This window comes from Anabrus simplex, chromosome 9 (assembly GCF_040414725.1).
Source record: "Anabrus simplex isolate iqAnaSimp1 chromosome 9, ASM4041472v1, whole genome shotgun sequence".
Classification (NCBI taxonomy): domain Eukaryota; kingdom Metazoa; phylum Arthropoda; class Insecta; order Orthoptera; family Tettigoniidae; genus Anabrus; species Anabrus simplex.
Window position 1 is genome coordinate 115016478 of NC_090273.1, and position 16525 is coordinate 115033002.

Below are 16525 nucleotides of genomic sequence, written 5' to 3' on the forward strand. Positions count from 1 at the left end.
CGTCCAGAACATTCAGTGTCACTTGTGCCCATATGGCCAGTCCGAAAATTTTGAAACCACTTTTAAACTGTTCTAATCGAAGGTGCAGAGTCACCATAATGTTTATCATGCTTCTCTTTAGTCTCCTGAGGCGTTTTGCCTTTCATAAAGTAATGTTTAATCACCACACAAAATTCTTTTTCGTCTGTTTCTTGAAAATCACTCGACTTCCTTGATTCATTTGATGTAGATGTTGATTCCCATAGGGAACCTAAAATATTTGTCCTGAATGAGTAAATTTATAATACCAATATAATGGTCCGTTATTGGACATTATAAATTTTCCAGCTAACTCATTCTTGGTTGCCTGCGTTTAGCCCTCGTGTGCTAAGTTAGGCTCGTCAGTTGGGACTTAGCACACCACCCAAGACGCAAGGCTAGTGCATACCGTGGAGGCCACTGCATTATAAATTTACTCATTCAGGACAAATATTTTAGGTTCCCTATGGGAATCAACATCTACATCATTTGATGGCCAGGCAGGCATCAATTTTTGGAAATGAGACATAGCCCTCATAGTGCATTGGCACTGCTGGTGGCTTCAAGTAGCGTATGCAGTGGCCTCCACGGTATGCACTAGCCTTGAGTCTTGGGTGGTGTGCTAAGTCCCAACTGACGAGCCTAACTTAGCACACGAGGGCGAAACGCAGGCAACCAAGAATGAGTTAGCTATAAAATTTATAATGTCCAATAACAGACCATTATATTGGTATTCCTTGATTCACACGAATGCCAAACACAAAGAAATAGACCAATATGGCTGAAACTTGGTATGCGCAAGAGATGCTACTAACTAAACATGACCTCGATACGTGCCGGTGGTGCCATCTCTCGGACTTTGCACGGACTTTTTGGAACAAGGCCAGAATTCGCCGGCACATCTATGACGACATACTTACGGGACCTCCTGGGTAGGAGGGGTTTTGAGTGGGGAGAGCTTAAAAGATACAATACTACAAAGTTGTGAAGTTATTAACACGTCAAATATTTATTCATTTGATCTCCCTGCGTTATGGTACTAATAACAAGTAGTTTCATGGTTCTAATTTTATCATCCCTTGGTCGTCCCTTTTAGTCGCCTCTTACGACAGGCAGGGGGTACCATGTGTGTATTCTTCATCTATGTTCCCCACCAACAGGGGGTACTTTCGAACTTCACAGTTCCATTATTCTCACAGAATGTGACAAGTATCAATAATGGAGATTTCCTTAACCGAATAAATGATCAATCAAGATGTTCATAACTAAGTTGGTTTTCAAGCTCAATGAGGAATTAAGGAAATAAACACACTCTCTCACCCTCACTTAATTTCTGTCTATTTTGATATACGCATTATTATAACCGTATTTTTTCGGTGTTTGCCTTGTGTAAAAAATTCAGCTCCTCCTTGAAATTTGCTATTAAGCAGATGTATTACATATACATATGCCGTAAGTCAATATGAATACAAACCGTACCTAAGTCTTGAAAAGACAAGCCAAGACAAGAGGAGGTCAGGTTAGGTTAGGCTGATAACGAAATTTCCTTCCACCGGACGAGTTGGCCGTGCAGATAGGGGTGCGCGGCTGTGAGCTTGCATCCGGGAGATAGTGGGCTCGAATCCCACTGTCGGCAGCCCTGAAGATGGCTTTCCGTGGTTCCAACAGCCTGCTTCCTTCCAACTCCTAGGCCTTTACTATCCTATCGTCGCCATAAAACCTATCTGTGTCGGTGCAACGTAAAGCCACTAAAAAAGAAATCCTTCCATTTCAACTGAACAGATCTTTATAGAGGGGGTAACTTAATATTGCTTTCCTTTTTGGAGGAGTTCTTGCAGATTTTCCTTCCTTCTTATGCATTCTAACTGCATTATATACATACGAATTGGACGAAATAGGACTGTATTAATAAAATGCTGTGTTTGTCATTGAACACCAACTACGTTATTAAATGCATTATTTCAACATGCCACAATTCTACTTACCTGGTATTACCTAAACAGATTTATAATTCGACAGGAAAAAAATAAATCCTTCACTTATACCCACAAATGCGACACTAGATCCTCATCATATGGCATTGCCAATACGTAAATTTCCCAAGTCACAAAAAGAGAAAAAAATCACATGACAATATAGTGCCAACATGCACTGTAAGATGTCATATAAGCAAGTAGGGTCCCTAAACGGTTAGTTAGTGGAACTCAATCAAACCCAACAGTTAGAAAATAACTATAATAAATTACCACCTTCAGCATTAACAGGGGAGAAAGAATAAGGTTGTACACTTTAGTGTATAATATGCTTATATGGCAGGGAGTATACCACTGGCTAGTGATGGGATAATCGAATACTTTTAATAATCAAATAACATAATCGAACGAGTTTCAAATATCATTCAGTTGTAGTGATGGCATAATCGAATACTTTTAATATTCTAATAAACTCAATCGGATTATGTAAATAATTGAATAAATAATCAAATAAGTTTCAAATACCATTCAGTTGTATCGCATACTATCTGCGCACTTTTTAGCGATAGATTTACACCCTAGTGCTGAATCGGTCGACCTCGGCAATCCTCGAGATTTGTACTGGCAACCTTTGAAACACATACTATGAATCGCTTATGCATCGCTGTGCGACATCTGGTGTAGGCCTACACTACGTACTAGTACTGTTGTTATTTAAACAGCAAAGCTAAACTACAGAATTCACTCTAGGAATAAGATTCGCATTGAGAAATGTTATATAATGTTATATAATGTGTGTGTGTGACAGTTGTTGACTTAAGATAAAAAAGTTTAGAATATTCATATCGATCGATCATATTATCGATTCAATTCAGATTTCATTTCCATTCAGTTGGCAGTACTAACGGAACCGGAAGTGCTCCCTCCTTGCTCCTCAAACCCGTACACAAATCTATCGCTAAAAAGTGCGCAGATAGTACAATACTCGGGTGCGCCATGAATCAATTTTTCGGTTTAAGTGTGTTGGATGGATAATAGATTGAAATAAGCAAATAGATGAACTCTTATGAAAAATAGAAATACGCTGTTTTACAAACGTATCTCCAAATGTTGGAAAAAAAAATCAGTAAATTAACTGTCTTAACATCATTTTTCATTCGATTATTTCGAAAGCATTCAGTTTTCAATTGTCTCATTCATTCGAATGCCGTTCCGAATGAATAATCGGAAAAATAATCAAATGGAAAAATTCTCTTCGATTGCCTCATTGATTCTAATGGAGTTTCCAATGGATATTAAAAAATAATCGAAAAACAATTTAATGGAAAAATATTCCCTACTCGATTGTCTCTCTCACTCAAATGAATAATCGAAAAATAACTGAAGGGAAAATATAATCAAATAAAATGAAATAATTGAATAAGCGATTATTTTGTATTTGATTATCCCATCATTACCACTGGCTGATATGATGACATTCCCAGAAATCAATACTGCCGGTAACAGTGTCAGTTACCAATCCATGCAGAATTACAACACAAGTTTAGGCTCTTTCCTATGGCCGCGGTGCATACTGCCCGCACGGCAAGAAGAAATGTCATTTAGTAGCTGTAACCTATCTTTGCAAATCCAGGCCAATCTCTGTCACCAAAAGTGCTATGGACATGGCATATACTGTCCACACGACAAGAAAACATTTAGTAGCTGTAACCTATCTTTTCTCTGTTATCCCTTCCCACTATAATTGGTAGCACCTAAAGATGCACCTGTCAGCACCAAGTTAGATTAACAGAGGCGGAAGCGCTGCCTGACTGAAGCTAATTGAACGTACGACCGCCATGTTTCCAGTGATCACATAAGCAAGGGGGCATAGTTCTTGAATGACTAAAAATGTTGAAAATAAATAAACTTATGGTATTGTAAAGGTGGAATATTAACTTAACCTTAAAGTATACGTACGACAATACGGACTTTACGATGAAATTTATTTTATGTAATAATTAAAGACAGTTAGCCGAAAGCTTAGATCACTGTAATCATAGAGTGTGAATCACACCACTTCATCCGTGTTGCAACGAGAGGCCAGCATAACGAACAGCTGATTGTAGAGTAGTTCAAAAAGGATATAAGGAGAATCTTCATACAGTGACATACGAACATGCCACGAAATCGAAACCCTGCTTGGCTGTTGTGGTTAAGCGTAAATTACAATAAAAACCGTGGACATTAATGTGTAATTATGATGGAAATTCTTCAAATGAAAGGGACCTACGACAGGTTACAACCTCATTCTGATATATATATATATTTTTTTTTTTTTAATTTTCTGCATCCCCATGAGTAGTACTATAATAGTTTAATGTAATCATTTCTTATAATGTAGGGGAAACTTAATTATTTCTCATTACAGTATCGTACTGAATTTACTTTTTGCTACTTGTTTAACATCGCACTAACACATCGAAGGTTTTCGATTGCAGATTAAAAAGGCCTAGGGATGGAAAGGTAGCGGCCTTAACCTTAAGGTACAGCCTGGTGTGAAAATGGGAAATCATAGAAAACCATCTTCAGGACTGCCGCGGTGGGATTCGAACCCGCTATCTCCTGAATGCAAGTTCAGAGCACCCCCTGTGGGTTGGGGTGATAGAATAACAACCACGGTATCCCCTGCCTGCCATAAGAGGCAACTAAAAGGGGTCTCACGGGCTCTTCACTTGGGAGCATGGGTTGATGACCACAGCACCCTTAGCTGAGTACACACATTGTTTCCACTTGTGTCAGGCTCCTCAATTTCATCTATCCTATCCGACCTCCCTTGGTCAACTTTTGTTCTTTTACGACCCCGACTGTATTAGGTTTGAGAATACTAGGGAATCTTTCATTTTCGTGCCCTTCGTGGCATCTCTCTCTTTATGGGATACACCTTCAGTTTTTGAAGCATCGGACCTTTTCCATTTCTTCAGTTTGATTAGTGTTAACAGCAATACTTCCTCTTAAAACAATCATCACCCCCACCACCACCAAGCTTACAGATGTGCGACCCTAACAGCAAGGACATCTTGCTCGGTACTGGGTTTACTAGGTGAAAGGTAACCTTGAAAGTTGTCCATTATGAACTGTAGCCTAATTTTAAATATTAATGCGACTGATATTTACAATGAACATTTCATAAATTTCACAAATAACTGTGAAATACTGTTTTTACTACCATGGAGTAAGTTTGACTGAAATAGGCCTACATCAAACCAATGCCCAAACACAAGAGTGACACAGCCTTCAGGACCATTATGGATGAAACAAAGAAAGAACCTGAATATCAAACTTCAGTGAATCGCACGCTAACAATAGAAGGCAACAAAACCGAAGTCTCAGGGACAAAAGATAAAACAGGCTACCAAGAAATAATGATTTATAATAAATCAGAAAAAGGGAACATTATCAATCACCATACATAGGCTACGCAAGCATATGGCTGGCATTCTTGAAAGCGAGAATCTAACTTTTCATTTCTTGAAACTTCTGACGATCAATTCCCATGCACTATCTCCCTGTCACCTCAACATTTGTTCTCGCGCCAACTCGCTTTGTTTTGACAACTGTTAACATGGCTGCCCTTCATCAACTTGCCTCTGCAGGGAACACTGATGCCACGCATACAGCCCCTCTATGTTATTCTAGCTCGTTGGTCAGCACTCCATGAACTAACAAAAGAGCATCACCCTGCATTGGCAGTCTTAAGGGAGAACAAAAAGAGCATCACCCTGTGCAGTCTTCATCTGTATTCTCTGGAGAGTCTGTCCTAGGATTCTGCTGCTCTAGCCAATAGGAAAACAGAAAATAGTCATAATTTTTCTTTCTTACATAAATACTTCTAAGGGCAGGTTCATGGGTCCCTGGCAAGCATACAGGTAAAATCCCTTCTCTCTCCCACTTTGGGTATCATAATCATATTTATACAATTTTCTCTTTCCTGAACATGCAACCCCCTGAGTAAGGTGTTGCCATTAATTTGAAAAACAGTACAGAGGAAAGTTCATTACTCACCACATAAAGTTTCAGACCTTCCTTTCAAATCGCAAATTAAGAAAGCAACACAATATCTAGTAAATTTTAGCCACTTAGGATGTATGGAAAATGTCATACCATTTTAAATATTAAATATTTTTGTTATAAAAGTGAATATATTTCCAAAGCAGGCTGGTGAGTTCCTAGTACCTATTGGCAATGAACACATCTTTCTTACATGTCATACCTATGGGATAAGATTTCTAACTTTCACAATCCTGAACTGTGTACTTCATGCTGAGGGAGAATGGTATACCTTTACTAAGACTATTTCTTAAAACACCTCTTCACATTCATTATCACCTGCTTTCCAATTTTCCCCCATCCCAGTCACTGCAGTAGACTCATTCAGCACTTGCTCCCATGTGAACATACAGGCCTACCACATCAAACCTTAAGAGAGACGGGTATAGTGCGCATTGGTATCACCCAAATATCACTATAAAATTTGTCACAAATGGAACATAATAATTGCTTTTACACATATCAAGTGAAAAATCCCCAGCAAATTAAGAAATATTTGATTTTTGGAGAACATTATGTATACGTACTTTACCACTTTACAAGTACATTTGGTGTTGCGCTCACAGTGACACACGTATGTCTTTTGTCTTACACTTTCAACGATTTCGTGTGTGATATCTGTGTTCACTGAAGTTCTTTGCTTTCGTTTCATTGCTTCACTTGTCAAACATCATCATTTCATGAATTGTATCACGATATGCAATATTTAATAGGCGACTGAATGGTATGGCCAATGTAAATAAGAAAAATTCAGTGGACTAGTGATTTATTGGTCCAGGGATCGAGCTACTTTCGTTCGAACAGAAATAAAAATATTTATTGGTCCAGCAATAATGCTATTTTTCTGTTGACCTCCATTTTGCTGTTTGAACTGGCCGCTCTAGTCATGTGGACAAAGATAATGAGAATCTACAGACATAGCACTCCCATTCCACGGTGCTAGCCCTGGACCTGAAGAAAGTAACAAAAGACAGCACCAGCAGCGCAGTACGTCATAAACCAGTCCTGTCTACAAGCCTTAAGTATGTTTTCATATTTCTCAAATAACGACGGTATTTCTTAATTTGCTAGGGATTTTTCACTTGATATGTGTAAAAGCAATTATTATGTTCCATTTGTGACAAATTTTACAGTGATATTTGGGTGATACCAATGCGCATCGTACCCAGAGAGACGAGGAATTATTGAAGACCACTAAGTTACAGCTTCATGAATTACAATAGAATCTGTTTTGTATTACCTGCCTTTACTGGCACAAATTCTCAACTGTTATTAGTATAATGATGTAACACAAGGTGACTTACTTTGGCCCAGTCTGGTTTCAGTTTAATTGTCTTTTCAGCATCATCCAATGCCTGGCTGTAATTTCCAGATTTGGCATAAGCAGCTGATCTATTGCTGAACAATACGTGGTTATTGCTATCGAGATTTATCGCCTCCGAGTAGAATTTGATTGCTTCATCGAACTTTCCACTCTGAAGAGCAGCATTGCCCTTGTCCTTCAGCACACTAACCTGAAATATTTAAAAATCCATTATCAAGTGCAATGTTATTATTCCAATTAAATAACTTCTTTTGCAAATGTTGAAACACTTTCTTTCGAAGTTATCACATGCTACCAATGTAAAAATAAATCTTTCAAGAACATCAATACCAATTATCGACACGAGGTACCAAGCTTCGACATAAAGAAGCTACACTATACAAAACTAATACTTCCACCACAATTATGTATTCCAGTAAAAATAGGGGTCGACTTCTGAAATATCTAATCATAAACTAGCAAAATTAACTTGAAAGTACACTCTCGGGATGGGATAACAAAGAAACAAAATAACAGACCGGGTACGGAACAGCGAAACCGACCTTGTAACAATAAAAGTATTTAAGTTACGTTGGAAATCACAACTATGTGAATTCTCTTCAGGAATTACTTATAAGCAAATGGTATTTTACTTTCCCCTTATACCAGGAAGCAAAACAATGAGCGAAACTTACTGCGGCAGCATGATTGAAAGAGATCCTAACCTATAAAGAACATTACCGCCACGCCTGTAATTTGCCAGAATAATCCTCTGATTCAAAATACACCTTCCTGGATAATTAAATATTACCATATACTCAAAATAATACCTCACCTTATCCATGTTTACGTTTCGCGTCTTATTCTTCCTAGAGTTTTGCCGAGATTCACACAGTAAATTCTGAAACGTTCAGAAACGTCTAGAAAGACGAAAAGATGAAGATCACGTTGCGCTTTGATACCATGAATGGGCATATTTTTTCTCGAATTTCCCTGAACGACTTATGTTGACTATAGCAACACTAATGTTGATGTATTCATTAATACCATAACATACAATGTTTAGGGAGACAATGATAGTGTCATTACATTTTTTAAAACAATTTCATAACACAAATGCAGCTTATAGAAACAAAATTCCGATATAATCCAAGTGGCTTTGAAATGGCGTAAGATAATAGTTCCGCTAATATGCTACAGAATTCAGCACACGCTCAAAGAGTGGACGGTAATTCCTAATCCTTAACTTCTCTCAACGCAACGAGCTAGAATAATAATATTGTTGTTGTTGTCTCAACGTCATCGCCATACACTGATTAACCCTTTTAACTATCCTGTTCAGGTACGGTACGTCAGGTACGACCAGAGTAGCGCTTTAGCATCCTTGAGCGCATTATATGAATTTATTCTAGACTCTTTTTATGCATATATACCGGCACATCTTTCAGGTTTCTCAGTTATATCTACAAATCGGCGGTAGGTCATAAACAAACAGTCACTCGTTAAAACTTATGCTGAGAGGTTTGCTGTGAACCTGCAAAACTCTTTTTTCCTGCCCGTACTATAAAAGGCTAGATTATTCAGGAGCGGTTTCATGAATTTATGCAGAAGATGGATCGGAAGTATAGGAAGTTCAATCAATCAATCAATCAATCAATCAATACTGATCTGCATTTAGGGCACTCGGTCAGGTGGCAGATTCACTAGCTGTTGTTTTCTTAGTCTTTTCTGAAATGATTTCAATGACATTGGAAATTTATTGAACATCTCCCTTGGTAAGTTATTCCAATCCATAACTCCCCTTCCTATAAATGGATATTTGCCCCAATTTGTCCTCCTGTATTCCAGCTTTATCTTCATATTGTGATTTTTCCTACTTTTAAAGACCCCACTCAAACTTATACGTCTACTAATGTCATTCCACGCCATTTCTCCGCTGACAGCTCGGAACATACCACTCAGTCGAACAGCAAAAACTTTGCAAAACTTTTGTAACGCTGCTCTTTTGTCGAAAATCACCCAGAACAAATTGAGCTGCTTTTCTTTGGATTTTTTCCAGTACTTGAATCAAGTAATCCTGGTGAGGGTCCCATACACTGCAACCATACTTTAGTTGGGGTCTTACCAGAGACAGACTTTATTTATTTATTTATTTATTTATTTATTTATTTATTTATTTATTTATTTATTTATTTATTTATTTATTTATTTATTTATTTATTTATTTATTTATTATACAATTTCCCAGTGAGCGAGTGGCTCAAGGAGGGACTGCCCTTTACAATTACAGCTTGGCAGCTTTTAGTTTCAGTTAACAAATAAGGCATAGGCCTACATATATAACAAGGAATGTTTTACAAATATTGATTTACAATATAATATCATTATTTTGTCCGACTCGTTCGCTGAACGGTCAGCGTACTGGCCTTCGGTTCAGAGGGTCCCGGGTTCGATACGATCCCAGATTTTACCGTATCGACCATAAGACTCAATCCGAACTGAGTCCCCGTTTACATGACGTTTTCAATACGGGAAGTGTACTCAGATCGATCTGAATCCTGCATGTAAACGTACTAAATGCCTTCCCAAAGCTTACATGCAACGCATGTCAAACTTACTGGCCTGTAATTTTCAGCTTTATGTCTATCACCCCTTCCTTTATACACAGGGGCTACTATAGCAACTCTCCATTCATTTGGTATAGCTCCTTCAAACAAACAATAATCAAATAAGTACATCAGATATGCTACTTTGCATACTTTGTACTTTCCACCTTCGTTTATTAATTAAATTATTAAATTAATTATTAAATTCCTATATCCCAATAATATTACAGTTCAACCCCCGGCGGAGTTTTGACAGAAACTGTTGTAAACAACCTCTTATTTTTCAGCATCTAAGGACACTTTTATTCTCCGTCCCGCGTAGTAGGGAAAATAATAGTAATCCACCAGCGGTAAAAATTCATATAACCACATTTCAGCTGAGAATTGTAGTGTAGATACAGTATATTTAGATAGTACCGTACCTTGCCTGCTATATTCGTGTGTATCTTTCGTGTGATCTATTAGAGCATAGTACTAATAATAACCTGTCTAAGCATTTAGCTTAGGGAGATAGTTAGGATACACACGGAAGACAGGAAGGAAGATAGGCCTCCCTCAAACAATGTACAGGTTACAGTATGTGTACAAGAGTACAGTAGTTCTTGCAAATTTCAAACTTGCAATTTTCATTTCTGTTTGTGCTTAGTAGTGACATACGGTACCGGTATTGTAATTATAGTTGGGCCCACGAGAGTTGAAGTCTGACGTTTAGCGCCACCGGCGAGAAAAAGTTGGCTAACGCTGTTCGAAAATGGTCTGTTGCTATGGCAATGATAACAGAGATGCCACATTTAAGAACGCTATCGCCACGTGGGTTGGCTTGCTCTCAGTCGCTTTTGTGCTATTATTGAGTAGTACTGTGTTAGCTGTGTTAGTTGTTGCTGGTTTAAGTAATAATTTAAGTGTTTGTTTCATGAATATTATTTTTGCTGCTCGTTGTACAGTTCTATTCTCTATCTGACACGTGCATTTGTTGAGGTTATTGTCATTATGAATATGGAATCTCATATTTATCGGCAAAGACGTGTTCTGTCTTAAATGCCGGAATTATTAGCACGAGCTTAGGAACGGGTCAAAGTTTATTGAACTGCATTAGGCCAACATAGTTGATTAAATATTAAGCCTGTATGGAGAGTGATATGCCGCAAATTGAGGTAACTATGACAACGCCGCGTATTTCGTAGTTACTGCTTTCACCGCTCAAATGTCAGACTTCAACTCTCGTGGGCCCTACTATAGGATACGTCTGAACGTAGTTTAAACTTATTGTAGTGCACTGTACAGTAATATACGAGTAATATCTTATTAGAATTTAGCGTGCTTATTTTATTATTGTAAACTATTTGTGTAGTAGGTACCGGTATAGTAGAGGTATCTGTAAAAACTCTTTTACTAAAACTCTGTTGTTGTAATTATGATAGGCTTAATTGCAGTTTAGATTTGTGTAATTCTTCTGTGTTCTTTTCGGTATTCAGTAATAAACAGGTGTTGTAGGATAAAAATAGAGTTCAACTAAGTAGTATTGTAGTGTAGTCGTATATTAATAACATTATTGTCGTGCGATCTTTGAGTACTATCCCAGACAATATATCCCTCCGTTCATTTTCTTTTTGCACATAAATTATTGTATTTTTCCTTTTATTTTGATTTTTTCCCGTAAAGAATGGCTAAGGAGTGCATGTGTAGGGACTGTGGGTGTGGAGAGGCATTGAGGGGTATGAGGGAGGAGATGGAGAGTTTGAGGGAGATAGTTACGATACTCACGGAAGACAGGGAGGAAGATACCCCTCAATGCCTCTCCACACCCACTTGCACTCCTTAGCCATTCTTTACGGAAAAATCAAAATAAAAGGAAAAATAAAATAACTTATGTGCAAAAAGAAAATGAACGGAGGGATATATTGTCTGGGATAGTTTGAGGGAGATAGTTACGATACTCACGGAAGACAGGAAGGAAGATAGGCCTCCCTCAAACAATGTACAGGTTACAGTAGGTGTACAAGAGGGAGAGGAAGGAAAGGGGGGAGTTGTAGGAGACAGGTGGTCTAATGTTCTAAGGGGAAGGAGGTTGCAGGCTAAGGGCTCTATTCAATATCAGAATTCAGGACAGGTGTCTGTGCGAAATCAGTACGATCCACTCCAGATACAGCAAGAGAGGGAAGATGAGGAAGAGGGAACCGTTGCTGAGATGTGTGGAAGTAGGAGGAAGTGAAAAAGTAGGAAAGGGAAATGTAGAGTAGAGGATAGGAAAAGACAGGTGGAACAGGGTCATGGGAAGGAGAACAGGGAGGAGGCAGTAGCTTCTGCAGATATCAGGAAAGATAGGGCTGACCAGGAGGGGAGGGGATCAAATGAGGTGGGTAGGGTTAAGGCTCTGGTCATGGGGGGATTCCATCGTTAACCAGGTGGGGAAAGTGTGTGGAGGAAAAGGAACCAGGGTAGAGTGTTATGCAGGAATTAGTTTGAGGCAGATGTTGAGGAAAGTAGAAGAGAGGGAGGAGGAAAGGAGAAGGTGGTAGCGTTTCACGTTGGTACCAATGTGTGGGATCTGGTAAATGCAGCGCGGATGAAATATGTTACAAACTCAACATCCTCCCACCTTGAGTTGTGGGAACAACTCAACACATCATTTATCCACATTACAATACAAAACTGAATTTACTATACACAATACAAAACAGCAATGAAAGGGTTCAACATTAATACTTCCTCTGGGATGGGTTTAAAGCAATTGTTGAGGAATGTGAAAACAGGTTTGTACCTTTAAAGGTGCTAAGAAATGGTAAAGACCCACCTTATTATAATAGAGAAATAAAGAGACTAAGAAAGAGGAGCAGATTGGAAAGAAATGGAGTAGAAATGGCTGTGGTAGTAAGGAGAAGTTGAAGGAACTTACTACGAAATTGAATCTAGCAAAGAAGGCAGCTAAGAATAACATGATGGCAAGCATAATTGTCAGTTGATAAACAGGGTTAAAAGTCAGGTTGTGAGTTTCACAAATAGGGAAAGTCCTCTCAGTTTTAATTACTGCGTTGATGGGGGAGAAAGTTCCTTTTAGGGATAACTGTAAGTATCTAGGTGTTAATATAAGGAAAGATCTTCATTCGGGCAATCACATAAATGGGATTGTAATTAAAGGATTGTAATTATGACATTAGTAGACGAGTAAGTTTGAGTGGCGTCTTTAAAAGTAGGAAAGATCACAATATGAAGATAAAGCTGGAATTCAAGAGGACAAATTGGGGCAAATATTCATTTATAAGATCTCTGCACATGGTTATGAGGGTGTTTAGGGGTTGTAGTAAGGATGTAAAGGGGAGGGCATATAAGTCTCTGGTAAGACCCCAACTAGAGTATGGTTCCCGTGTATGGGACCCTCAACAGGATTACCTGATTCAAGAACTGGAAAAAATCCAAAGAAAAGCAGCTCGATTTGTTCTGGGTGATTTCGGACAAAAGAGTAGCGTTACAAAAATGTTGCAAAGTTTGGGCTGGGAAGAATTGGGAGAAAGAAGACGAGCTGCTCGACTAAGTGGTATGTTCCGAGCTGTCAGGGGAGAGATGGCGTGGAATGACATTAGTAGACGAATAAGTTTGAGTGGCGTCTTTAAAAGTAGGAAAGATCACAATATGAAGATAAAGCTGGAATTCAAGAGGACAAATTGGGGCAAATATTCATTTATAGGAAGGGGAGTTATGGATTGGAATAACTTACCAAGGGAGATGTTCAATAAATGTCCAATTTCTTTGAAAACATTTAAGAAAAGGCTAGGAAAACAACATACAGGGAATCTGCCACCTGGGCGATTGCCCTAAATGCAGATCAGTATTGATTTATGGATTGATTGTACTATATCCCAACCCATTCTCTTTAGTATATCCCCAGAAATCTTATCAATTCCAGCCGCTTTTCTAGTTTTCAACTTTGGTATCTTATTTTAAATACGAGATCATTGTTATCATATGTAAATTTTAATACCGTACTTCTTTAGCACTAGTCACCTCCTCTATCTGGACATTTTCCTTGTAACCAGCAATCTTTACATACTGCTGACTGAATACTTCTGCCTTTTGAAGATCCTCACATACACACCATCCTTGTTCATTAAATAATTCCTGGAATGTCCTTTGTGGAACGTGTTTCTGCCTTAAAGTACCTATACATACCTTTCCATTTTTCACTAAAATGTTTATGACTGCCAATTATGTCTTCAATCATGTTATCCTTAGTTGCCATCTTTGCTAGGTTCAATTTCCTAGAGTTCCGTCAGTTTCTCCTTACTTCCACAGCCATTTCTAACTCTATTTCTTTCCAAACTGCACCTCCTTCTTAGTTTCTTTATGTCCCTATTATAATAAGGCGGGTTTTTATCATTCCTTACCACCTTTAAAAGTACAAACCTGTTTTCACTTTCCTCAACAATTTCTTTAAACCCAACCCAGAGCCTGTTTACATTCTTATTTACCGTTTTCCACCGATCATAATTACTTTTTATAAACTGCGTCATGCCTGCTTTATCAGCCATATGGTACTGCCTAATAGTCCTACTTTTAAAACCTTCCTTTCTATCACATTTATTTTTAACTACGACAGAAACAGCTTCGTGATCTCTAATACCATATATTACTTCAGTTTCTCTATACAGCTCATCTGGTTTTATCAGCACCACATCCAAAATATTCTTCCCTCTAGTTGGTTCCGTCACTTTATGAATCAGCTGTCATTCCCATATTAGTTTATTTGCCATTTGTTGGTCATGCTTTCTGTCGTTTGCATTTCCTTCCCAATAAACATTTCGTAAATTAAGATCTCCCACTACAATCACATTCCTTTACATGTCGTTTCCCACATAGCTGATTATCTTACCAATAATTCTGAATCCGTGTCAGCGCTACCCTTTCCCGGTCTGTACACTCTAAAGACATCAAGTTACCTATATTCTTTAGAAATGAGCTTTACACCTAGAATTTCAGGTTTCTCGTCTTTAACTTTTTCGTAGCTTACAAATTCTTCTTTCACCAGAATGTGTACTCCCCTTCCCACCATTCCTAGCCTATATCAACGATACACACTCCAGTTACGTGAGAAAATTTTTGCGTCCATTATATCTTTTCTCAGCCATGATTCAACTCCTATTACAATATCTGGTTAATGTATATCTATTAAATTACTTAATTCTATTCCGTTCTTTACAATACTTCTACTGTTCAACACTAACATTTTTATGTCATCCCTACTTGACTTCCAGATCTCTGTACCCTCATCACCGCTCCCTAGACAACCCCGTTTCCCTGAATGTACCTCCCTATTACCCTTGTAAACAAATTTCCTAACTTATACCAAATACAGTAGAGACAATACGCGCAACTTCCGGATTTAGCCTTGTTAAAATGGGAGACAAGTCGCAATTGGCACTCCTAGTGGCTTGACCTGAAAATTCGCGCTGAATTCAAATATCAACGGAAATGTATATACGGAAAAGGATAAATAAATTACGTCTAGAAATAAAGTGTTACTAAGATGTTAACTTCAAAGTTGCTAAAGCAATTCTGGATAAATGAATGAAGAATTATTTAACAGATTATAATTTAAAGACCGAAATTTGACATTTAATCAAGATGTGAAATGGACTGCTGTGAAAGGGCTTGATCTCTCATTTATGCATTACTTTTTTAGCTTCAGAATTCCTGCCTGAACGTTCACCGCTAGAGCTTTCTTTCTTCTCATTTAAAAGCATTGTATCATCATATTAAAACACTCGTCAACACAAATATAGGCACATTCCTTACACACATGATTAAATGAATTTACATTTAAAAGCTGGACAATTTTCCTTTTAACTTGAAGCCTACTAACAGAAAGAAAATCTATAAATTTAGCCTCAAAAACATTTCAAACTTTCCCTATAAGCAATACTTGCCATAATGCCATTACATTAGTGTAAAGCAAATTTGCATCATCATATTGTTTCTACAAAATATGTACATTTCTTAAATCACCCATATTTTCTTCAGAGCTTGACAACGCATTACGGCATTCCAAATGGGGTAACTTGAACACAACCAGCCACACTCATATGCATATGTATTTTCCTTAATTAAATCAAACCCACAGACCACACCTACAACAACACATCGGTATTGAAGGTTAACTGTTGCACTATACAATAAAATATGCGTATTATATTTTAAGCCAGTTAAATATGGGTCGAGCAGGTCAGAAGATTATGAAGTAGGCTACTATAAAAATCTCTTTGTCGCTGGAAGAATATATATGCAAACACAATATTACTTACATTTTCTTGTCACGAGGGAAACTGAAGAAAGATCGCGCATTCTTCTCTACTTCATAGTTACTGCAGCCAAACACAGCACACACCTTTCCCCTCATGTTGAGAGGAGATATCAAGGAATGACACACGCTACTATTTAATTACGTCAACTCACTGAAAACGCATAAATAACACCAAAACTTCACACACAAATACACGTGCTCTTATGACAGTATCAGTAGTTCTCAGGTCAATCCGCTAGAG

At 38.0% G+C, this 16525-nt stretch overlaps 1 protein-coding gene across 2 annotated transcripts in view; it reads right to left on the reverse strand.

The window, feature by feature from the left end:
* The window catches only part of Stip1 (Stress-induced phosphoprotein 1), a 74169-nt gene extending 65796 nt beyond the window's left edge, over window positions 1-8373 (reverse strand). Inside the window, exons 1-2 of one of the 2 annotated variants that reach the window (XM_067153901.2) lie at window positions 8219-8373; window positions 7385-7594 (exon numbers count right to left, since the gene is read on the reverse strand). In XM_067153901.2, coding sequence (XP_067010002.2) covers window positions 7385-7594; window positions 8219-8227 — 219 coding nt within the window. In that variant the 5' untranslated portion in view covers window positions 8228-8373. Of the gene's footprint in view, window positions 1-7384; window positions 7595-8078; window positions 8148-8218 lie in introns of those variants that run through there. The other variant, XM_067153902.2, reaches the window with a different exon arrangement.
* Between the last annotated feature and the right edge of the window lie 8152 nt (window positions 8374-16525).